The 26,459-nt window shown below is 44.0% G+C and overlaps 1 protein-coding gene across 22 annotated transcripts in view; it reads left to right on the forward strand.

Moving 5' to 3' along the window:
* Positions 1-26,459, forward strand: part of col13a1 (collagen, type XIII, alpha 1) — a 394,128-nt gene that overhangs the window by 111,756 nt on the left and 255,913 nt on the right. For 19 of the 22 annotated variants that reach the window (XR_007036044.1, XR_007036043.1, XR_007036045.1 and 16 more), the window contains one exon: positions 20,314-20,349. The exons of the other annotated variants lie outside the window; for them this stretch is intronic. Coding sequence is in view for 16 of the 19 variants with exons in the window: in XM_047351963.1 (XP_047207919.1) it covers positions 20,314-20,349 (36 nt within the window). In the remaining 3 variants the exon portion in view is untranslated. The remainder of the gene's footprint in view (positions 1-20,313; positions 20,350-26,459) is intronic. 22 annotated transcript variants of the gene reach the window in all.

The following is a 26,459-nucleotide window of genomic DNA, read 5'->3' on the forward strand; positions in this document are numbered from 1 at the left end:
AACCATACAGTTCAGTTCACAGATGAGGGGGGTTGCTGGGGCAGAGCATCGTATTTACATCCAGGAGGTTTATCCAGGAGAAATGTTTTGAAAAGAAGCCTGTGAAGGCCATATTGGGGCACCTGAATTAGACAAACAATAAATGTTTTGGTTCAGGCCGGCTGTGATTTTCCGCCTGCCTTCAAAGTCTTACTGGCATTCTCAATTTCAAATCCAAGTAGCCAAATTTCTGGTACGTTCAGTAGATCCTGAGCAAACAACTTTCTCCAAGATTAAATCATATCACCTTTGAGTCCAGGAAATGCAGCCAGCCTGCGATTCTGTTCAAGGATCGCGTTCAGCTTACAATTCTGCTCTCTTAACAAATCAGTCTGAGTGCTAAGAACTCTAAAGATCCTTTCAAACATCCCAGGCAGCTTTGGAGTGCTATGTACAGCTGCCGATGTTTTACAAATCTTTCGATAAGCCAGGTAACAGCCAACTCCAAAAAGCAGAAATCCTGTTATCAGAAATCCAATTATTTACACATCTTCAACATCCTCAACTGACATTGTTGTCAGGCACACAATCTTCCACTGCTGCCAGGAATCCATTGCGTTTCGGAAGAAGAACGTCCCGTCTGGACAAGAGGGTTCCCCTTTACCCTGTGTTCCCGTTGGGAAAATTTTATCGATTGCGTTGAGAGACCAGCTGACCAAACTCACAATGAACAAATTAGGAGGATATGCGAACAGAGGCTCTAAGAAAAACATAGACAAAAAGCTGAAGCAGGGCAGAAATTGGGGGAGGATCAAGGAGAGAGTGGAAAAGTATCTGACCCCATGCTACTAAAATACTAAAAAATGCTAAAAATACTAAAAAAATGCTACTAAATAAAATAAGACCTGGCTTTAAGTTGGTTCATTGGTCATAGTTTAATGGTATTCTTTAATGTTTATTTCACTTGTAACACAAACCACATTCTTTATGGTTATGAAAGAGAATATTTTGTACAATTTAACAAGTTAAAATACCATAGACAAACACATGGTACCCTTAATTTAATATTTTGTGGATCAACCATTGGCACGACCAGTGCAATTTCTGTACATAACGACATTTCTAGATTTGTCAAGGGGTAGTTTGGCCCTCTCTTTCTTAGGGAACTCCTCAAGTTGTCTTAGGTTTGATGGGTTTAAGATATTGGCTAATGGAGGTATATTTAGGAATATCCATTATTTTGTTTGAATTAAAGTAGCTGCATGTTTTAGGTCATTATGTCTTTGGAGAACCAATGATTTGCAACTCAGGGTGTGCTTTCTGGCACTGGATAGCATGCTTAGCACCAGGATGCTTTGAGACTTTATTGTGGCCTGCACATATTAAAAATTTAACCAGCCAGATGCAAAGCACTACTCAATGAAAATTGAGCCAATTTATATTTCATAAAAGGGATTTTTTTCTAGCTGATGATACTGAACAAAATGTTCTAGTTTTGTCAGTGAAAATTATCATTTTCCCTAAAACAGTTTTCTGGAAATCCAGTAAATCTTGTGTGTGTGTGTGTGTGTGTGTGTGTGCGCATGCATGAGTGATCCCAAAAGTGGAGCCCTTCTGGTTCTTTTTTGATGGAGCCAAATGCAGTTGGAAATGCAACAATTGGCGCAATCAGAAAGTGACATACCTTGACATGGATTTCAACGAGTTTTTTAAGGAGTTATTCGGTCTTCTCTTAAGTTGTCTGCAGTTTCAATAACGTGTCATTGATTAGGCAACTTGTATTTTTTAACATTCATTTTCTTAAAACCTACATTGTTTTACAATCCATAATGTAAAATTTTAGACCTTAATATTTACAAAATTAAAAATGTTTTTGTTTCTTTGTAGAAAATCTGTGTGCAAAATTATCGGGCCACCATTAGTGTGAACTAAATGAAAGATTAAACTTTTCCTATCACTTAATTGTATTTATTTTTGCAGTTTAGAATAGAATAGAATATAAATTTCCTTTATTGTCCCAAACTGGGGAAATTCAGGTATACCAACAGCAAAGGCAAACAGAAGCATGCAGATTCCCACAAGGGTAAAAATATAGAAACAAAAAATAAGAATAAGAGACTGTACACTAAGGGCAGATTTACAACATAAGAAAAATAAAACTATACAGTTGTTAAAAATAGCATACCCAGATTTTGTTTTACCGTGTCCTGTCCGGCAGAATAGGACTCAGAATTGTTATCTGAGTGCCAAGAAAAAGCCCAACAGAGCCCAACACTTTCACAAGTGGAGCATTACAGCTGACGTTTAAAGCTCTGCTTGTGTCATGAAGTGGTTTGCGGGCGGACCAAAGTGCAGACAAGAGATGGGCAGCAACATATTGTAAAAGGTTTTCTGCTTTATTTCCAGAGGTTTTCAAAGAAACCAAACAAGGCACTGCAGATACAAACAAAAGTCCAGATCCAAAAACTTACAAGATAGGTTCTGCAGGAACATGGAAAAACTCAGCACAAATACGTGGGTTGAGAACGGGGTATGACAAACACAAGGAACAGCAACAAATAGAGACACCAAACCAACTACTATACTGGGGAAAGACAAAGGCAGGTAATCAAGGGAACTGAGAACTGGTGCGACAAGGAGGCAGGAGAGCAGAAGGAACTGGTGAAACAAATAAACAATAAAGAGAAACCAAGACCTAAGCAGAACAATAGACTAAGATAATATAACCAAAACATAAGAAATCTAGAATAACCAAGAGGTAAAGGAAACAGAGGAACTGGAAGGAACAGAAAAATAACAAGAACCTAAGGCCTAAGCAAAAGGAAACCCTGACTACATGTAAACAAACAAACACTGATAGAAACAAACTGAGAATGAAGCAGAGGACTAGAATAAAAGTAAACAATAACTCAAGCTGACCTAATAGGAATCAGAACTGGAACACTAAAAACTTAACATAAAGAACTAAGCTAGACAGAACAGAATAAGAACACAGAAAGGGAATAAAGACGAGGAAGAACAGAAAACAGACTAGAAAAACAAGAAGTGTGCAAGGTGAAAAAGAATACCAAACCATAAATAAACACAGAGATATTAAAAGAGGAGCTAACGGATCCAGGAGAAGAAAGAACCCTAATACAGAGACTAATCAATAATAGAACCATACAAAGTCATAAGGAAACTTAATGAAGGAGGAGAACAACAAAACACCAGGAGGCAGTAGAGGGAGCAAAACAAATTAATAAACAAAATAAACCATCACAAGAAACCATAAAACAAAGTCCAAAATGTCACTCCGTGACATAACCCCCCCTCAAGGTCGGATTCCAGACAACCTCTTAGCAACCCGAACGCCAAAGTCCCAAAAGAAAAAAACAAACAAAACAACCCGACCAGGGCGGGTGGAGGGAGGCCTCGGAGGAGGGGAAGAGTCCAAAAGGACAAAACAACCCAACCAGGGTGGGTGGAGGGAGGCCTTGTGAGGAGGGCAATAGTTCAAAACAAAAGTAACTCCCAATAAACAAAACCAACAAAACCAGAGTCCATAATCTCCAGGAACGAGAACACAAATCCAGGAGGTCGATGATCAGGAGACCTGCAACGACAAAGCCAACGAAGTAGCTGAAGATCAGGAGGTGTACGACGATGTAGCCCGCAACGAAGAGAGTGATGATCCGGGGGTTGGCAGCGACGAAGTAGCCAGCGAAGTGGCCAATGGTCTGGAGGCGATCAGGAGGCCTGCAGCGACATAGCCAGCGGCAGGTATGCAGGCGATCAGGAGGCCTGCTGCAACGTAGCCAGCGGCGGAGATGCGGGCGATCAGGAGGCCGGCGATGAGGCCAGAGGAACCCATGAAACGAGGTCCTAGGTGGTCTGCTGTGTGGCGAGAACTCACTCACACTCCGCATACATACTCTATACTCCCAGGTCCAGGTGCCGATACCCCATAGGGACAACCAGCCCCCGGACCCAGGAGGTGGTCCCCTTCCCTCCAGGGGTGGAGACAGGCAGACCGCCCCAGCACCTGAACCTGGTCTGGGCCCTCCACCCCCAATGAACCCAACATGAATCTCCCCACTGGGCCACCCCCAACCAGGACACAGATATCAATCACATGCCCCTGAACCCGAACGCCATAAATCACGCCTCCACAGCACATGGGCACGCTCCCACAGGAGAGCTTCATCCCCAGAAAGCCGACGAAGCAACACACACACAGCCTCGCTCCAAGCACCCCCACTGCGTCCCACCCTCACCACACAACGTGCCACGACAGCAAGGCAAGGGCCCCACGCAACACCGCCCCAGCCCCAGCCCCAGCCCACAGGGGCAACAGGGCAGACACTGTCGAGCACCAGACGGGACAAACTCACCCTGCAAGAGGTCCCCGGCCAGCCGTAAGCACAGGTAGAAACATTATCCAGTTTGGCTCTACCATTGCTGCTCAGCCAATCCAGAAGATGGTGACGCCACATCCAAGAAGAGGACAAAACCCCCACACATTGAAGTCCCCCATGACATCCCCTAGCCCGCCACCCTGATACCCCCCAGACACAACAGCCAGCAGAACAGCACACTGCCAAGCCCGCCCAACCATTCGGCCACCGTCAGGAGCCCGAGCCCATCAGTCAGTGAGAGGGAAACATGCACCAGCCGGGAAACCGGTCCGGGCAGGCCAAGCACATCCCATCAGCCGCCCAAGACATGCTCCACTGCCCCACCCACCTGACTGCCAACCATAACCCTGCACCAGGGGTTACGCCAGGGGTAAGGAAGCATTGGAGGAAGGACACCACAGCACGCCAAGGACCGAGCATCCCACCAACCCCACACCCAAACCCCGGAGGAGCCCCGGGATGCTGGCCACCCACCCTCCCGCACGGCACACCACCACCGCATCAAGCAAGCTGGCCAGCCCCTCCATCAAAGCGAAGCCACATCTCACTCAACAATGCACATCGCCCGGCTAAGACCTCCTCGCCGGAGCTCGATGCCTCCCCAACCTACGGACCGGGCACCGAAGCCGAGGACCAAGTTTCAAGGCAATCCAAATGATCCCGAGAGGGCCAAAGAGCCAGGCCCAGCACCAGATAACCACCAAGACCCGAACCTCAACCCCAGCCCAGATCCCAACTAGAAAGCCCGCTCCCTCTCCTGGCCTCCGATGGCAAACAGCAAATGAGGGTGTGAAAAAGCCCCAAGCATACCTCTGCCCGCTCAAATGTGGTGTTGATGCGTGTTGTTGTAGTGTGCATTTAAAAAGAAAAATGGGCGGGGAATATGGTCTGCATCACCCCCCCCTCCACCCCACCCAGAACCCTAAATGTCTACATGCAACTTAACCCTTAGAGTTGAGGGCAGGCACCAAAGGTTAGGGTAATAAAATAACCCCCCTCTTATTGCCATTGAGCAAACTCACACCCAAGGTCCTACATGTGAATGCCATGAAAATGTTATAAATGAGTGTCTAAGTTGTACAATAAACTTGGACACAGGCTGCCATGTGTTCGTAGAGATCGAAATCCCTTGCGGCACCCAAATGACGCACCTGCAACCCAAGGCCCTACATTAGTGGTAGTGTGATAGAGTGGGCAAAGGATGGTGTCCGGGGATGGGGAGGGAAAGACTGGGGGGCATAATGCTCTCCCAAGGAGCCAGCTCCTCGACTGAGTTCCAACAACAGACGGAGGCATAGGCACATACGTCGGGCGAAAGGCTAGGGACATTGACCAGGCCCCGAGAACCGGCCGAAAGCAAGGACCAACACCCCCGGACCCCCCCAAACCATCCAAACTCTCAAACCCCAATCCCCAGCCCCGACACCCAGTCCCCCGCCAGAAGGAGCCACCGACCCCCAACAAAAAGGAGCCTGCCAGAAGCGTGCGCAGCATCGACCGAGATTGTGGCCCCACCACAGGAAAAAGAGCAGACCAGCCGGCCCAGCGCAACCAGTATGCCACACAAATGAGGGCACATGACCAACATGCCCAACCACCCCCGAACCATGGGGCAAAGCCAACAGAGCGCCCAGTCCCCAATGCTTGGCACCAGACCTTATCCACAACAAGGCACGCGGGGCAACAAAACACATCCCATGTCAACACCGAGGCCGCCAACAAGAAACACCCGACCCAAAATGGTAGACCCACCCAAATGCAAGCTCTGGGCCAGCATAGGCACATGCACGCCCCACAGACAATCGAGCCGAGATCCCCCCAGGGCAGCCACGCAGTCAAGCAGACCCCGCAATGCACCACCCCGCCCACCACCATGCCCAAGGGAAAGACACCAGTCTAACAAGCAGAAGGGCGGCAAAGAAAGGCCACAGCATGCACAGCAAAGAGGCCGCACTCCACCTCGAGATGCAGAACCACCAAGCAGAAACGACAGAGCCAAGCCAAGCTGCGGTTCCCCCCGAGCCAACGCCAGAGCAACACCACACATCCTTCCATAGGGGCATGGTGAAGACCACCAACCCCAAGCACACACCACCCACCAGGAACCACCCAGCAGACAAGCACACTCCACCTCAGCATAAGGGCGAGAAGCCCGATGCAACCGCTGAGCCCAGCAACGCCCGCCCTGCAAAACACGGAGGCCAGAGTCGCCATGCACTGGTCCACCACCCGACACCACAGCACGCCAAAACGCAGAGGACAAAAAGCAGCAATGAGCACTCAAAGCAGAAGCCATGCACAAAGCCCACACCGTGCAAGTGCACCCACACCAGCCCTCCAAAAACAAAGCCCCCTGCAAAAGTGCACCCCCGTGAGAAGAAGACCCATAGCATCCAGGTCCAAGAACATGCCTTACACTCATACCCCTGCCTGAAGTCACCCAGGTTGACTCCGCCCCACCTTCTCCCACAGATCTTCCGCCCCGCCAGCAGAGCGCACTCCTTGAAAGAGAGAGCACCTGCAATGAGATGGTACCTACCCGCCAGTTAAGGAGGCCCTTACGCCCACCGATGCTCTGAAGGCCCCCGGGCCGGTGCCGGATGCCAGAGCATGCGCCAGCCCAAAACCCCAGTGACGTGACCGCCCGGACACAAGCCCCCCCCGGCCCAGCCAGGACCCCAGCCTGGGAGTGACACGCCCCAGGACTGCAGAGCCCCCAAGTTCATCCCAGGTTCACCCAGGAGCAGCCCGGCCACCAGGCCAGTAACCTAAGTCCGCCGGTATAGGCTCCCCAAAAACATCACATGCAGCCACCAGATGCTGCCCCCAAGAGCCACCAAAGCCCCACCCCAGTTGGGGCCACAGCCCCTGGCGCCAGACCCCCCAGAGACCCCAGCCCAGGAACACCCCAAATGCCCCAAACCCAGACACCCCCCCACATCTGTCACAATGACCCACAGGACGAAGTCAAAGTTGCCCCACCCCCACTAGGTGATGGGAGCCGATTAAAGGAGCCCTGAGAGACTGATCTGATGTGGAGGCAGAGGCTGTCTCAAGACTTAATCCAATGGCAGGTTTCTGTACTGGTTAACATTAAGAAGGTTTTTATTTTTCCAATTCATGAGGATAGTTTTGTTAGCAATACATAAGGCAGTGAAAACCAGGTGAGCTGAATTTGTCTCTATGGTGACATCATCTAAGTTGCCCAACAAGCAAACTGAGGGGGAAGGTGAACTATTACATCTCAGACACTTTGATAAGTCTTCGCATATCAGGTGCCAAAACCTCTGAACAGGTGTAAATAACCATAGTGCATGGATGTAATTGTCGGGTATATTGCCTGTGCAGTGTAAGCAAATATTAGATGGTGCAAAACCCATCCTGAACATCCGTTGACCTGTATAGTATGAAGGATTTTGTATTAATTGTAGACTGGTGTTAGTCATTTTAAAAGTTCTGGAACATATCCGACACCAAAATGTTTGGTCAAAGTTAACTGATAAGTCCACCTTCCATTTAATAACAGGAAGGGAAATTGATTTGTCTATATTAGACAGTGTCCTGTGTACCTTAGACATTAATTTCGGGGGGTTGAGTTTTAGGTACTCTAGTACACTTGATGGCATTTGTAACCCAATGTTTTTAAGCCTAAATTTATTTTTTATTATAGATTTAATTTGTTGATATTCTAAAAATATATTCTTGTCCATCCTATATTGTATATTTAATCTGTTAAATGGGATGAACTGAATTCCTTCAAATATATGTTTCAGGTATTCAATACCTTTCCTCCTCCAATCTGCAACGTTTATCATATTATTTTTTTGTAGGATGTCAGAGTTGTTCCAGATGGGTGTGCGTCCGCATGGGATTAGCGAAGACCCTGTCAGTTTTAGATATTCCCACCATGCTGTCAGAGAGATGCTGATATTATAGAAATATATAGAGATGCTGAGGCTTTTAAAGCATTCGTGTCGTTTTATATTTGAGCTAATAAATGGTAGATCTTAAATCTTATTATTATTGCATAATGTCTGTTCTACATCTAGCCAGGGTTCATCTAGAGGACTGTGTTTAAACCATTTTGAGATGTATTGTTGCCTGTTGGCTAAGAAGTAATGATGAAAGTTAGGCAAATGTAGTCTTCCTTTATCTTTGGTCATTTGCAGCGTTTTTAAGCTAATACACGGGGGTTTATCTTTCCAAAGAAATTAAGTGATGGAGGAGTCCAGAGATCTAAACCTGTCAGATGACGCTTTATTTGGGATCATTGAGAATAAGTAATTGATTTTTGGCAAGACCATAATTTTTATTGAAGCAACCCGGCCCATGAGTGATATGGGTAGAGATTTCCATCTAGCGAGATCATCTTCCACTTTTTTTAAAAGCGGGATGTGGTTTAGTTGTATTAAGTCTTCCAATCTAGGAGAAACATTAATACCCAAGTTTGTAATATTCCCTGACTGTAGTTGTATGTTAAGGGACTTGTGGAAAGAACAGTTAATTGGAAGAACTGTCGATTTCAACCAATTTATAGAATAAACCGAAATGCTTGAGAAAGAATTCATCAATCCAATTACCTGAGAGACAGAGGTTTGCGAATGCTGGAGAAAGAGTAATACATCATCTGCATAAAGACATATTTTATGTTCAATATTCATGTATTTTATGCCTTTAATATCATTAGTTTGCCTGATTGCTGCCACGAGTGGTTCAACAAAAATTGCAAATAATGAGGGGGAAAATGGGCATCCCTGCCTGGTGCCCCTCTGAAGAAAGAAGCTGGAAGATGTTTGGTTATTGATCCTGATACGTGCCGTTTGGGAACTGTATAACATTTTTAACCAGTTTATAAAAGAGTTTCCAAAACCAAATTTAGTCAAGGTTGCAAACAAGAATATCCAGTTAACTCTATCAAATGCTTTTTCTGCATCTAGAGATAATATATTGGTCTCAATATTTTTACTGTAGGAATAGTCTATTAAATTAAATAATCTGCGTGCATTTGTGGATGAATGCCTCCCTTTTATGAAACCAGTTTGGTCAGGATGTATTATGAGAGGAGTTACCTTTTCTATTCTTTTTGCGAGGGCTTTACAGATTATTTTGAGATCAACATTAATAAAGGATATGGGACGGTAGCTGGTAGGAGGTACTGGGTCTTTTCCTGGTTTTAACTGTAGAGTGATGTTGGCAGAATTTATTTTTTTCCTTGGTTTTCTGCAACATTCTTGGGAATGTTGGAGCCAAAATATTCCAGAATTCTTTGTAGAACTCTGTTGGGAATCCATCTGGGCCTGGAGCCTTTTTATTGGACATGCTTGTGAGAGCTTCTTGGATTTCGGCTACAGTACACCCAGGGGACCATCGCTTGATTATCTGATAATTTAGGAAGTGTTACTTTAGCCAGAAATTGATTAATGTCATTATCTGATGGGTCTATCTATTGTGACTACAAAGCTTGATAGGAATCTCTGAAAGTGCTGTTTATTCTTTCAGGATTATAAACTGTATTCCCTGTCGAGTCTTTAACAGCAAATATAGTTGTTTTTCTTTATTTATTTTTAACTGGTTAGCTAAAAAGCTGCCATTTTCAAAGTTTTCTATTCGAAGTCTTTGCACTAAGAATTGGGTTTTTCTGTCTATAATTTCATTTAATTGTAGTTTGGCTTTACATAGTTTACTCTGCATTTCTTCTTCCTGGGAAGCTTCTAACAGTTTAATGGTTTCTTCTAATTGTTGAATAAGTTTGTTTTCTTTTTTTTTCTTATGTGATGAGAATGATTATTTTACCTCTCATCACTGCTTTCCCTGCCTCCCAGAGAACAGAAGTTGATGTCCCTGGGAGGTCATTAACCTCCAAATATGAAGTCCACTCTTCTTTGAAATATTTGATAAATTCTTCATCCTTAAGCAATGATGTATTAAACCTCCAGTTTTTGCTTTGTGGGTTTTCTTTCTTATTTACTAGAGTTAAGGAGACAGGAGCATGATCACTGACAGCTTATAGGGTGTATCTCAGTGTCTGAAATGTCAGTGAACAATGAGCTGCTGACTAAGAAATAATACAGACGGGAGTAAGAGTGATGGACATGTGAGAAGAAAGTATATTCTCTGTGATTAGGGTGAAGAGATCGCCATGCATAGCAAAGTCCGTAATAACTCGTGTACTGTTTAACTATATTTATTGATTGTGTTGAGGTAAAATAATTCTACCAGATATAATACGGCCTCAACCTCACGCCAGTCCGGATGTCGTGGGAAAGAACAGAGAAGAGCAGGAAATTAAGATTAACACAAGTTTAATTTGGTAAATAAGTCCAATGATTTCCAATGCATAATTATATACAAAAAGAATGACACAAAGAAAACAAGATTACCTAAGGCCTTAGGGAGAGACTCGGATCAGCAAAGCTAGGCTATTTTCAGCGAGTGGTATGTCTCAGCATCAATGTTAAAGCCTCTATATCTTTACTTTAAAGCGGACTGCTGAAACTTCATTTTAAGGAATTATTTACGAAGCCACAGGTCACTAATGGAGTTTTCCTTTGTCGCCATTATAAATTAGTTATTCCCTATGGGAGTCCTTTTATTGCCTATATATAACAGCCGACATTTACTACTCACAGCTGCTGACTAACATCCTTACCTGGGGTTGACCCTCCATCGTGCCCCATGGGACGACGCAACGGAGGCACATATTTGGAGAGACAAAAGCTGGCAGGCGAACCTTTCCTCCTAACGGCCATTCCCGGAAGAGCTTGAAAGCTGGAATCTGTCTGATACAAGAGGGTCAGAAGATTCATATACCAATCAAAGACCCCACCGACACCCGGCGCAGGTGAAAACCCACAGAGGTTTTATTTCCAAGGAGATTAGTTTTCCACCTTGTCATTCAGTCAACTAAACGGTTCTTCATATTTTCCCCTCCTGGACGGATGAGAAAGTTTTCATTCAAAGCAACTGCGGTCATGACCTTGCCTGACCATTCCTCTGTTTCAGTTTTATTACTGGAGTTTTTCCACTGGATTCCCGCCTCAGAGTTTTATGACTCTTTGTTTGAGATTTGGGGCAATCAGCTGTTAGTGGCTAAAGGGGCGTGGCCCACCGTTTACCAGCTGATTGCTGCAATCGAGACACCAGCACACCAGGAGGTCTTCTCTTTCCATTTAACCCAAATTGCACATTTTGTCCATTAAACTGCTGGTTTGATCTTCATAGACACTCAATGCACATATCTTTTTCTTTTATTATTATTGTTAGGTAGTCATTCTACCTTCGTGTAGAATGGTGCTTGTTAGTTAGGTGAAGGTTTTGTTTGGACCAGAATAATGGTATTTCAGAATTATATAGCTTCAGTAAATCTTCATATATGTAATTAAGAAAAGCATTCATGTTTATTTCGTGCAAGAGTGATTTATCTGTCAAAACAAGGTCGAAGTTCCCCCACCTTCGGTGAAGCTGTTGAATAAACAGTGACATTTTGTGGTTTTGGTTAATAATTTATCAGTTATTAATGATGAATAGTTAATTGTAATTATTAAGAGCTTTGAGCACATAATCACAACACCAGAGGACATTTCTGATTTCTAGAAATATTTTTCCTGAATTATGATTTTTAATTATAATTGTTGAGAAATATTAATTAATCAATAATCATAATCCTTACAATAAATACAATTGACTTTACAATAGTATATAATGTGAGATCAGTCCAAGTATGCATTGTGTTGTTCTGGAACTCAGCCCGGGGGAAGAAACTCTCCCTCTAGCAGCTGGTTTTAGCAGATTGTGTTTTGTAGCACCGACCTGAAGGTAAAAGACTATAAACAGTTTGTGTGCAGAGTGTGTGGGGTCTGCAGAGATTTTAGATGCCCTTTTCCAGACCCTAGACGTGTATAAGTCCTGGTAGAGGGAAGGTCAGCCATGATGATCCTCACTGCAGACCTGACTGTTCGTTGCAGTCTGGACTTGTCCTGTTTTGTAGGTAAGCCAAACCACACTGAGATGGACGAAGGCAGGACAGACTGAATTATGGCAGTGTAGAAGATGACCAGCAGCTCCTGTGGAAGGTTGTACTTCTTGACTTGCCTCAGAAAGTACATTCTCTGCTGGGCCTTCTGGTCCTCAAACCAAACCCCCTCTGGCCTTGGCCACAAAACACATGTGGACCGGTTGGGCAAATTCCCATGAACACTTGAGTACCCAGCAGAGGGTGTAGAAAACCCTCTGCTCTTCCTGAAGCCGAGGTTCGACTATTGGCCAGACTCTCCTCCCCAATACCCTGGCATAGGCCTTACCAGGGAGGCGGAGGAGTGTGATCCCCCTGTAGTTGGAACACACCCTCCGGTCACCCTTCTTATAAAGGGGGGACCACCACCCCACTCTGCCAGTCCAGAGGCACAGGCCCCGACTGTCACACAGTGTTGAAGAGGCGTGTCAACCATGACAGCCCCACAACATCCAGAGACTTGAGGTACTCAGGGCGGATCTCATACAGCCCCGAAGCCCTGCCACCATGAAGCTTTTTAACCACCTCGGTGACTTCAGCCTGGGTGATGAAAGGGTCCAACCCCGAGTCCCCAGCCTCTGCTTCCACCAGGTGGTGATCAATGGACAGCTCAGCCCCTCTTCACCCGAGTGTCCAAAACATGTAGCCGAAAGTCTGAAGACACGTCAACAAAGTCATTCATCAACCTCCTGTCCTGGTGCCAAGTGCACTGATGAACACCCTTATGCTTGAACATGGTATTCATTATGGACAAACTGTGACTAGCACTGAAGTCAAATAATGAAACACCACTCGGATTCAGATCGGGGAGGCCATTCCTCCCAATCACGCATCTCCAGGTGACACTGTCATTTCCAACATGGGCATTGAAGTCCCCCAGCAGAATAAAAGAGTACCCGGAAGGGGCACTATGCAACACCCCCGACAGGGACGTCAAGAATGCCAGGTTCTTGGACTACCGCTCGGCCCGTAGGCCAAAATGACAGTCAGAGACCTGTCCCCAACCCAAAGGCGCAGGGATGTGACTCTCTCATCCACTGGGCTAAACCCCAACACGAGACGGCTGAGCTGGGGGGCAATAAGCATACCCAGCCCAGCTCGCCGCCTCTCCCCGCGGGCCACTACAAAGTAGAAGAGAGTCCAGCCTCTCTCGAGCAGAATAATGGCTTGCTCCACAAGGCCATTCCCGGAAGAGCTTGAAAGCTGGAAATCTGTCTGGTACGAGAAGATCAGGAGATTTATTCACTGATCGAAGACCGTGCCGACACCTGGCGCAGGTGGAAACCCACAGAGGTTCTATGTCCAACAAGATGAGTTTTCCTCCATATGTAATGCAGTCGACTAACGGTTAATCTTTTCCCCTCCTTATTTTGTGCAAGAGTGATTTATTTGTCAAAACTTGGTCGAAGTTCCCCCACCTTCGGTGAAGTGGTTGAATAAACAGTGACAGTTGGTGGTTTTGGTTAATAATTTATATTTATTAAAGAGCTTCGAGCCCATAATCACAACACCAGAGGACATCTCTGATTTCTATTTGTAAGTAAGGATTTTTGGTTAAGAAATAGATTTTTTTTGAAATTATGATTTTAAATTATAATTCTTGATGAATATTAATTAATCAATAATCATAATCCTTACAATTCACTAAAGTGTAAAAAGGAATTTCTGGGCAAATTTGACTTTTTTGAATATATGGCTCAAGGTAAAGAGCCCTGTCAGAACCACTTTCTTGAATATGTACAGGCCTCCTAAGTTTATTTAGGTTTTAGATGTGATAAATGTTGATCATGACTGTTTAATTATTGTGGGAGACTTTAACATTCATATTGACAATCCTGAAGCCAAAGGTGCAGTAGAACAATGTGACACTCTTAGAAATGTTGGTTTGACTCAACATGTTAAACAGCAAACGCACAAACAGGGACATATTTTGGGCTTGATCATCATTAAGGGTCTAAACATTTCCAAGGTGTCTGTAACTGATGTTGCCCTATCTGACCACTTTTCTGTTATTTTTGAAAGCATCATCTCCAGTGACTCAGTTAGTCAAAGATACATTATAAGAGAACGCATCTTTAAGGACGGTGCAGCTGAAAACTTTAATTTACTCTTCTACTTCCACTTTGTCACTGTAACACTGTAGAAGAGCTGGTCGATAACTTTCATTCTAAAATCTCGGACATCATTGATTCAGTTGCTCTAATTAAAGTGAAGTTTGTTTCTGGAAAAAAAGGTCTCCGTCTCAGGTCTCAGAAGAGAAAAAAGGGAATGTCGAAAAGTTGAACACAGGTTGCGAAAGACTAAACTCTTGGTTCACTATAAAATCTATGAAGAAAGACTCCACAGATATAACTTGCAACTGAAAAATGTGAGAGAATCTTTCTTCTCTGATATCAATGAATTTGCATACTTCTTCACTGAAAAAGCCCAAAAGATCAGAGGGGTAGTCAGCACATCCACATCGACTCCAGTACCAAAGTTGTCTCCAACTGATACTGATTTTGACAAAATTTCCCAATTTCACCAAATAAACTACAAAGAAGTTGCTATATGAAGAAATCATCCAGCAGCTAAGCTTTTCTTCCTGCTGTCTCGATGTTTTACCCACAGCTTTCCTTAAGAAAGCTTTGCCTGTCATAATGTCTGATTTACCTCAAATAATAAACACATCCCTTTTGTCAGGTGTTTTCCCCGAGGCCCTAAAAACAGCAATTATCAAACCGCTATTCAAAAGGAGCAACTTGGACACGCTGCTACTGCAGAACAACAGGCCTATCTCAAACATCCCCTTCATCCGTAAGATTGTTGAAAAAGCTGTGTTTCAGCAGTTCACAACTTCCTAATAATCCAGCTGCTTCGATGTCTTCCAGTCAGGCTTCTGTGCTCATCACAGTACAGAGACTGCCGGGTTCAATCCCACCAAAAGGACATGCGTTCTAAAGCACTTTTTTTTTGTTAACTTTTTTGGCCACAAATAAAGCATAATATGGTTGCTTATTGTGTAGACCCTCTGCTGTGGAACAGACCTGTTGCCAGAGCAGCTCAGAAATAAACAACAAAAAGTCCAAGAATGCATTATGAGAAAGAAATGCATCTTTACACTGCATGTATAGTGCATCAACTGTAGTTAAAAAAAGGCCCAAATTTGGCTTACCTTAGGAAGATGAAACCCACACAAACACCCTTGTGGCTGGGAGAAAAGTGTCCACTGGCCTCTCAGCAGTAGTGGGCACTTCTCTATCTGTAAACAGAGCACAAGATGAACTTGACTACGTCTAAATATACAGTCGGTCTTAAAACATAATTTGTCGTTTTATGCTCATACATGCGTGACGTACAATATGTCAACCATTTGTAAATTAGATAAAAAATAAAATGTATTTCTTTGGATTATTTTCTAACATACCTTCTGATACAGAGTGTACCACTTCTGTTGCCTTGGGGCAGGTCGGTTACCTGCATCTGATGGCCAGACACCAGTGGAGGCAAAAGACCTCAGTCTAGAGAACCACTCGTTATCATCCATAGCCTTGTGGCTTTTGGAGTTTTGTTTAGACATTTTCTGTAATGACAGATAAGCAATTTTATTCATATTGCATTTACATAAACTCATCACAGCAAGTACCCAAAAGGGTGGATTACAAAGACATGTATGCAACACAATATAAAACACATATTCATACTAACAGCCAGGGCTTGATATCAGCACTGAAATAAAATAAATACATATCCTTATAGATTCTATGGTGTTTCCCTATAAAATAAATAATTTTATTTTTACTCTTGGATGAACATGGTAGCAACACATGCTAAGTTGTATTTGTTGAGATGGTAAAGCATTACATTTGTTTTAGATTGCATTAATATGAACCTGACAGATTGTCAACTGGACTGCTTTAGCCAACTACGGACAACTTTAGCGGCAACAAACAGGCTAATTATATAGTATATAATAACAATAACAGAATATTCAACAATGCATGCAAAAGTCTTACCCAAACTGACGACAGAACACCAACAATGAGCTCTGGTCATCAAGTTGCCGGTACCGGGTAGGCGGGACATTTAAGATTCTGCTCCCCCCAGCGATTGGCCGCCCAAAAGATTGAAGCGTTCCAGTGATTGGCTAACACAAAGATTGATTTCGCCCTGCGATTGGCCGTCCAAATATTGACCAGTCTCGGTGATAGGCTATTCAATTATTGACCAGGTCATCTGATTAGCGAGTGAAAGATTGAATTCGAATGGCTATTGGTCACCATATACAGACCCTCGCTCCTCAGGTGGAAAAAGAGGAGAGGTCGGAGGGTCTGCATGGTTTGGACGGGCGGGCTTGCTGGAGTTGTTCTCAGGGTGGAGTGGTCTCGGCTTTTTGTGGGTTTTTGTTTTGGCTTTGTGGGCTCTGTACCCTTTGTAGGCTTTGGTGTGGGTTTTCTCACGGGGCCACTTCTGGCTGGGGGTTGGTTACGTGGTTCTGGGTTTGGATGCTGTGGGTCGTCTTTTCACCGGGGGGCCTTTTTTTTGGGAGGTTGTTGGGGTGGGCTTTTGCACAGTATTGTCTTTGTGCACGGCTTTTGCTTTGGGTACTCTTTACTGCATTCTGTCTTTCGCTGTATGGCGTGCTGTGGTGGTAGTCGGCTCTGGCTGTCGTCTGTGGGTGCTGCGGCTGCATCGGTCTTCTCTGCCTTGTACTAGGGTTGTGTTTGCTTCTCTGCTTGGTGGAAGAAAAAAAAGAAAGAGACTCTCAGATATTTAAGACAGTACTAATATACAGTACATAATGCAGGGCCTTTTTTAAAACGAACCAAACATTTCAAATCTTGAATATGAAGGTTACAAGAAGCCTGTTGGTGCTCCCTCTTTCCTCTGTTGGAAGAGGACCAGATTGGCATTGGCCTGGTATGATCAGAAGTGTTTGCCAGAGCTCTGTGAAAATGTAAGCCTCTGCTGTAAATGATAAATCTTTGTTAAACTCCAGGGTTAATTGTGGAGTACCACACGGTTCAGTACTTGGGCCAATTCTCTTTACTATATATATGCTTCCAATAGGTAAAAATATCAGGCAGCATAGAATAAATTTTCACTGTTACCCTGATGACACTCAGCTTTACTTATCCATGAATCCTGATGAGCCGAACCAGTTAGATAGACTACAAGCATGTCTTGAAGACATAAAAACTTGGATGACTTAAAATTTTCTTCTTCTAAATTCAGACAAGACAGAAGTTGTCGTCTTTGGACCTAAGTCTTAAAAAAACCAAAACTGCTTAGTCAATCACTGAAAATCACTAAATTGACCTACGATAATAAAGTAAATAAACCTTGGTGTTATTTTTGTCATTTAAATCCTATATTAAACAGGTTTCTAGGATTTCCTTCTTTCATCTCTGGAACATTGCCAAAATTTGAAATATCCTGTCCAGGAGTGAAAAACTAGTCCATGCATTTGTTACTTCAAGCCTGGACTATTGTAATTTGTTACTATCAGGATGTCCACAAAATGCAGTTAAAAGCCTTTAGCTGATTCAAAATGCTCCAGCAAGAGTTCTGATGAAAATGAAAAAGAGAGATCATATTTCCCCCACTTTAGCTTCCCTTCATTGGCTCCCTGTTAAATCCAGAATAGAATTTAAAATTATCCTCCTCACATACAAAGCCCTTAATGATTTAGCTCCATAATACATAGGTTTACTGGTGGTTCCTAGAGTCTCTATAAGTAGAGTGGGAGGCAGATCTTTTAGTTATCATGCTCCTCTCCTGTGGAACCAGCTCCCAGTTTTAGTCCTTGAGGCAGACACCCTATCTACTTTTAAGGCTAGGCTTAAAACTTTCCTTTTTGATAAAGCTTATAGTTAGAGTGGCTTGGATTATCCTGAGCTGTCTTCCTTATCTTTTACTTCTGTCTTCTTCCCTCGCTGCTGGATGGAGTAAGGGGAAGTCAGGTTTGACAGTCTGACAGAGAGAGGTATCACAATCGTGGTTTTTATTATAACAATGGCCATCAGTGGGCTAGATGGACAAACTGTCTACTTTTAAGGCTAGGCTTAAAACTTTCCTTTTTGATAAAGCTTATAGTTAGAGTGGCTTAGGTTATCCTGAGCTATCTCTGTAGTTATGCTGCTATAGGCTTAGGCTGCTGGAGGACATAATGACCACTTTCACCCTTTTTGCTACATTCTCACACTACTCTCCAATTTTGCATTATTTGCTGTTACTTACGCTTTTACCTTTGTTCTCTCTCTTTTCTCTTCCTAGAAGCTACACCTGACCTGACTCTGTGTCTACCTGTGACACCTTTCTGGTGAGGGGCATCATCCAACCTTCTGCTGGCAACAACTTAATGCTCACCCTCTACCGATGATCCACTTGGCCCTGTCTTTCAGTGTTTAACCCTTTCTCTCTCCTAGATATAGCAATTGACTGAGCTTTTACTGTGACTAACTCTATGCGTCTCTTTCAGACTCTAACCTTGAAAACTGGCTCAGAGTTTATCTGTTCTTTCTTTCTAGGTGAAACAACTAAAGGAGCTACTTCCATTAACATTTACTTTTCCTTCCCATAGAAAGGACTCCTGGATCAGTTCTTTGTGTCTCTGCTCTGTTCTCTCAAACCCCCAGTCGGTCGTGGCAGATGGCCGCTCACACTGAGCCTGGTTCCGCTGGAGGGAGTTTTTCTTCTCCACTGTCGCTACATGCATGCTCAGTATGAGGGATTGCTGCAAAGTCATCGCCAGTGACTGTCCATTGTCTCTACATGCTCATCTGGGAGGAGGGAATGCTGCAAGTCACTGACTGGATGCAATCTGCTGGGTTTTCTTAGTCAGAAAAACTTTCTAATGCTTAGAAGAAATCAGTGCATGGATGTGCCAAAATTTTCTTCAGCTGAATCAAAACAAAACTGAAGTAATAATCTTTGCACCAAAGGAAGAACGTTTAAAAGTTAGCACACAGCTTCAGTTAATACAGCTAGAAACCACCAGTCAGGCTCGAAACCTGGGTGTAGTGATGGACTCAGACTGGAACCTTGAGAGGCACATAAAGACAGTAACAAGGTTGGCCTTCTATCACCTAAAGAACATCTCCAGGAAGAAAGGACTAATGTCTCAGCAGGACCTTGAAAAACTAATTCATGCATTGATCTGTAGTAGAATTGATTACTGCAACGGTGTCTTCACAGGTCTGCCTAAAAAGTCGATCAGACAGCTGCAGTTGATCCAAAACGCTGCTGCCCGCACCCTGACTAGAACTAAGAAAGTGGAGCACATCACCCCTGTTCTAAAGTCCCTACACTGGCTCCCATTAGCTCAGAGAATAGACTTTAAAATACTTCTGTTAGTCTATAAATCACTGAATGGCTTAGCACCAAAATACATTACAGACTTGTTTTCAGTGTATCAACCACCCAGACCTCTCAGGTCTTCTGGCTCAAATCTACTCTGCATACCCAGAACCAGAACTAAACATGGAGAAGCAGCATTTAGTTCTTATGCTCCACTAATCTGGAATAAACTTCCAGAAAACTGTAAAAGCGCCGAAACCCTAAGTTGCTTTAAATCAAGATTAAAAACTTATTTGTTTAGGGTGGCCTTTGACTGTGCCATCTAAACATTATTAGTTTTGTTTTCAGTCCAATTTTCCTTTAATTTTCTTATCCATCATTCTATTCTCAAGTTTTTCCTTGTGTACAGCACCTTAAGTGCCTTGTTGCTGAAAAGCGCTATTTAAATAAACTTGACTTGACTTAGTACCCCTACACATAGCCCTTTCTAAAATGGCCAAACTCTAACACTCAGTAGTTTAATCTAACCTCCCCAACAACCCCACACCATTTCAAACCCTTTGTGAAGTGCCTTAAGACGACATGTGTTGTGAATTGGCGCTATGTTAATAAAACTGAATTGTATTGATTTGTCCTTTTTCTTTTTAGGGACAACCTGGCATGAGGGGATTTCCTGGGTTTCCAGTAAGTGATTCCACAGTTTTTTGGGAGGCAGATGGTGTTCTCACTCATATACCACCTAAAAATTTCACTGTAATTTGACGTCACGGTGAACACTCAAAATTTAATAGCGAAAAAGAAAAAGTATGATATTGCACATAGTTGTAGCCATAGAATGTATGAATCCATGGGTCTGTGTGTGTGTGCAATTAGACACCGATCTCATTCTCTTAGACCTTTCTCTATTCGTGTGTGTCTTTAATTCAAATACTAAAAAAAGCTTGTATATAAGGCTTGTTGCTCTCAACAATAAAGAATATCTTTTTAAAATGTACATGTATACGCAATTGTCTTTACAATAGAATATAACGTGAGATCAGTCCAAGTATGCATGGTGTTGTGGAACCCTGACTGTCAAGTGTTCATCAAAGAAACAGCCTGGGGGAAGATACTGTCCCTGTAGAGACTGGTTTTAGCAGACAGCACTCTGTAGCACCGACCTGAAGGTAACATCCTAAACAGTTTGTTTGCAGGGTGTGTGGAGTCTGCAGAGATATTCGATGCCCTTTTCCTGACCCTAGACCTGTACAAGTCCTGGGTAGAGGGAAGGTCAGCCATGATGATTCCCTCTGCAGCCCTGATTGCTTATTGCAGTCTGGACCTGTTCTACTTTGTGGATGAGCCAAACTACACTGAGATAGATGAAGACAGGACAGGCTGAATTATGGCAGTGTAGAAGATGACCAGCAGCTCCTGATGAAGGTTGTACTTTCTGGGTTGCCTCAGGAGTGGACGAGTTGGGATGAGGTGTGAACTGCTGCTTTTCATACCTGCAGGCGAGGATTCTGCTCAGGATTGGGGGAATGTCTCCTGTAGGCAGTCAAGTTTTTCAAACCATTCCGAACAGCGCTAGCGTCTCCATGTGCAAAGCTTTTCTTTAGCTTCTCACTGTAGCTTCTCTTCGCAGCTTTGATCTCATTGGTCAGTTTGTTCCTGGCCTGCTTATACAGGGCCTTGTCGCCACTTCTGTGTGCCTCTTCCGTATCCCTGCGCAGCTTGCTCAGATGAGAAGTGTACCAACGTTTCTTGTTATTGTATGTGCAGAAGGTCTTGGTCTCCACACAAATGTCTTCACAGAAACTAATCAAAAAACACTTCTACTCACCTTGTGGCTCCTATGCTCCTGCTTGCACTTTGGTCCTACTAAACCCCATCATAATATGACAGTCATTGAAATAAAGTTTGTTAAAACCTTAAAGCACCACCCAAAACACATTTTGTTTCATTGGGCTCAGTTGCATAATTCACCTAAGCAGTTAAGCTCACCAAACAAAAGCAAAACACAATATAATAGGCAGTATTTAAATAGTTTTATCCTAAACCTGTTTTCTCTGGCCAGACACAACCTCTTACTGTGAACTGTTATTTGGCGGCTGCTCTCAGTCTAGGGGCTGGAGTGAGCATCTGCTGGGAGTGGTGCATTTGTCAGGCATGCAAAGCCTTTACTTTGGAACCATGGTTTTCTTTGAAAATACAGTCTTTTACTCGGCCAGGGAGATCAAGACATTCACATGCTTGTCCTCCCCTTTGTGGTCTGTGTAGAGCTGCGGGGAAAGACAAAGAAATGCTGATTCCTCAGGGAGATGTCCTAGATGAAAATATAATGATTTTACCATGCCAATATTGTGGTTATCAAACCTAAGGGCAACATCCATTTTTAAACCTTTAGGTGACAAAAAAGAGGCTCAAGAAAAGAGCTCTTAGGAGCCTTCAATGACAGGTCAGCACAAGGAGTTGGAGTCACCCACACAAACACATCTGTTTTTCATCCACTGGAGAGCTGAGCCTGTGATTCACATACATTGCTGCAGTGGTGAAATAAGGGGATCATGGTCCACAATGTTAAGCCAGCGGTAAGATCTAAGAGTATAGTTGGTACATAGTTTCCCCAGTCAGTTGCTGAAATATTTTCATTAAAAACACTTATATAAGTTGATTCTGTGTTGACTTTAAAGCTGACATACAACTCTTAAAACAAAATTAGCTTATTATGCTTATCCAAGAAACAACCGTAATATTTAGAGGACTGTGTGTCACATTATTTATTTATGGTTACTTCCTCTAACGTGTCCAGTTCGGCAGAGTAGCACTCAGAGTTAATGTCTGAATGCCAATAAGAAGCCCAAAAGATTTACTTTCACAAGTGGTGTATTATGGCTAGTGCTTTAATGCCCTACTTGATATTTTTAAAATAAACTTTATTAGAAACAACTTTGGGATTATTTAAATTTTTATGGACACGGAGACAGAAACGAAAAGCAAAAAATAAGAAGCAAGAAAGAGAGAGAGGGGCAAAAAGGAAAAAGGGAGAGAAGGAGAAAAGAACAGAGAACAAGAAGGGTGAAGAGAATATAAGATAATAACCTAGAAGACTGCTTCTACACCTGCAGAAACATATATAACAGCAATATTACTGAAAGGTGCAAGGTACTAATGAAATCAAGAAGTATTTGGTTGTAACTGTGGCTCAATATAGACCACATGTGTATCCATTAACACCTGAATCCAAACACCTGTGGATGTAAGTGTAAGCGTGATTGTGTAAATAAGGTTTCTCCATAAAAACATGCAATAACGCATGTGCGGAGCCACAGACCTGCTCCCCTGGTTCCACGACAGACACGGAGGAGATTTGAGCCACAGACATCCAAAGGCCACAGCCACACAAACACAACGCCATTGCAACGATAGCCCAGGGAGAAACACCGACCAGGTCAGTTCCTCCATCACTGCTCAGCCAATCCAACTCCCGACTCCCAACTCCAGCCCACACCTCAACCCCACCCCACCCCCCCCACCCCCAACACGCGGATGCACCAGCCCAAAGATCCAGCAACATACCTGCCAGGGCCCAAACCCACCATGTCCAGCCAACACGCAACAGGTAACCAGAGCCCCCGAGCCCACCCCAGACCTACCCGGGAGCAACCAGTAACCTATGTCTGCCTGTGCCGGCATGCAGCCACCAAATGTCGCCCTCAGGAGCCACCAAAGCCCCCACCTCAGGCTGTGGGGGCCACAGCCACAGCCCCTGCCACCAGACCCCCCCGGGTAACCCCAAGCCAGGAAGAATTTTATATTGTATCAATTGTAAACTGGGGTCATTATTCATTTTAAAAGTTAAAAGAACCTAGCAGAGACCAGGATGTTTAGTCAAAGTGTACTGATAAATCCACCTCCCATATCGTAATTGGAAGGGATATTGATTCATCTATTTTAGACAGTATCTTGTATAATTTAAACAGTCATTTTGTTGCGTTGAGCTTAAGGAATTGTAATACACTTGACGGCATTTGTAACCCAACGTTATTGAGCCAAATTTGTTTTCTTTGTAAATTTAATTTGATGATATTCTGAAAATGTATTCTTGTCCATCCCATATTGAATTAATTGTTTAAATGGGATTAACTGAATACCTTCAAATATATGTTCCAGGTATCCAAATTTTTAATCCTCCAATCTAGAAAGTTTATAATATTATTTTTTTGTAGTATGTCAGGGTTGTTCCAGATGGGTGTAGGTCTGCATGGGATTAGTGAAGATCCTGTCATTTTTAAATACTTCCACCAGGCTGTCAGAGAGGAGCTGATATTGAGGCTTTTAAAGCATACATACCTTTTAGATTTGAGCTAATAAATGGATGGTCTGAAATCTTATTAAATGTTATTGCATAATGCCTGTTCCACATCTAGTCAGGGTTAATCTAGAAGACTGTATTTAATTAATTTTGAGATGTATTGTAGCCTATTACCTAAGAAGTAATGATGAAAGGCAGATCTAGTCCTCCTTTATCTTTGGTCTTCTGTAGCGTTTTTAAGCTAATATGCAGGGGTTTAGTTTTCCACAGAAATTTAGCGATGGAGTCCAGAGATCTAAATCAGTCAGATGACACTTTATTTGGTATCATTGAGGATAAGTAATTGATTTTTGGCAAGACAGTCATTTTTATTGAAACAACCCTGCCTTTGAGTGATTCCATCTAGTGCGATCATCTTCCTCATTTTTCAAAAGCGGGATGTGGTTTAGTTTGCCAATCTAGGAGACTCTAGGAGAAACATTACACAAATATGTAATATTTCCTGACTGCAGTTGTGTCACATTAATTGACTGTATAAGCAGTTTCTTTTTCAAACATTCCGGTCCAAAGACGACAACGTTTGTCTTGTCTGAATTCAGAAGCAGAAAATGTAAAGCCATCCAAGTTTTTATGTTTTCAAGACATGCCTGTGGTCTTTCTAACTGGTTGGACTCATCAGGATTTATGGATAAATAAAGCTGAGTATGATCAGCATAACAGTGAAAATGTATCCCATGCTGATAATTTTACCTATTGGAAGCATATATATGGTAAAGAGAATTGGTCCAAGCACTGTACCTCGTGGTAGTGCACAAGTAACCCTGGAGTTTAAAGATGATTTCTAATGTACATGAACAAACAATCGTTCAGACAAATAGGATTTAACCCAGTCTAGTGCTATTACCCTGATCCCTACAGCATGTTCCAGCCTTTCTAAGAGAATATTGTGATCAACTGTATCAAATGCAGCACTAAGATCAGAACAAGTACAGACACAAGTCCATTATCTGGGGCCATAAGAATATCATTAGTGACTTTCACTAGTGCTGTTTCCATGCTATGATGAGCCCTGAAATCCCAGGAAAAAAGTTTCAAACAGATCACTTTCATGTAAATACTCACACACTTGTTTAGCAACCATTTTCTCAAGAATTTTAGTTAAAAACGAAAGGTTGGACATAGGTCTGTATTTTGGTAAATCATTCTGATCAAGCAAAGATTTCTTAAGTAAAGGTTAAATTACACCATGTTCAAACATAAGGGTGTCCATCAGTGCACTTGGCACCAGGACACCCTAGGCAGGAGGTTGATGATCGACTTTGTTGTCGTATCATCAGACCTTCGGCCGCATGTTTTGGACACTCGGGTGAAGAGAGGGGCTGAGCTGTCCACTGATCATCACCTGGTGGCGAGTTGGATCCGCTGGAGGAGGAGAAAGCCGGACAGACTCGGCAGGCCCAAGCGCATAGTGAGGGTCTGCTGGGAACGCCTGGCGGAGCCCTCGGCCAGGGATGTATTCAACTCCCACCTCCGGGAGAGCTTCGACCAGATCCCGGGGGATGTTGGAGACATAGAGTCCGAGTGGACCATGTTCTCTGCATCTATTGTCGATGCTGCTGCCCATAGCTGCGGCCGTAAGGTCTGCGGTGCCTGTCGTGGCGGCAATCCCAGAACCCGGTGGTGGACACCGGCAGTAAGGGATGCTGTTAAGCTGAAGAAGGAGTCCTATCGGCGGTGGTTGGCTTGTGGGACTCCTGAGGCGGCTGACGGGTACCGTGAGGCCAAGCGTGCTGCGGCCCGGGCTGTGGCAGAGGCAAAAACTCGGGCCTGGGAAGAGTTCGGTGAGGCCATGGAGAAGAACTACCGGTTGGCCTCGAAGCGATTCTGGCAAACCGTCCGGCGCCTCAGGAGGGGGAAGCAGTGCTTTGCCAACACTGTTTATAGTGGGGGCGGGAGACTGCTGACCTCGACTGAGGACATTATCGGGCGGTGGAAGGAGTACTTCGAGGATCTCCTCAATCCTGCCATCACGCATTCCGTGGTGGAAACAGAGGCTGGGGACTCGGGGTTGGACTCTTTCGTCACCCAGGCTGAAGTCACCGAGGTGGTTAAAAAGCTCCGCGGTGGCAAGGCTTCGGGGGTGGATGAGATCCGCCCTGAGTACCTCAAGTCTCTGGATGTTGTAGGGCTGTCATGGTTGACACGCCTCTTCAACATTGCGTGGCAGTCGGGGACAGTGCCTCTGGACTGGCAGACTGGGGTGGTGGTCCCCCTTTATAAGAAGGGGGACCGGAGGGTGTGTTCCAACTACAGGGGGATCACACTCCTCAGCCTCCCTGGTAAGGCCTACGCCAGGGTATTGGAGAGGAGAGTCCGACCGATAGTCGAACCTCGGCTTCAGGAGGAACAGTGTGGTTTTCGTCCCAGCCGTGGAACACTGGACCAGCTCTATACCCTCTACAGGGTGCTCGAGGGTTCATGGGAGTTTGCCCAACCG

This window comes from Girardinichthys multiradiatus, chromosome 22 (assembly GCF_021462225.1).
Source record: "Girardinichthys multiradiatus isolate DD_20200921_A chromosome 22, DD_fGirMul_XY1, whole genome shotgun sequence".
Classification (NCBI taxonomy): domain Eukaryota; kingdom Metazoa; phylum Chordata; class Actinopteri; order Cyprinodontiformes; family Goodeidae; genus Girardinichthys; species Girardinichthys multiradiatus.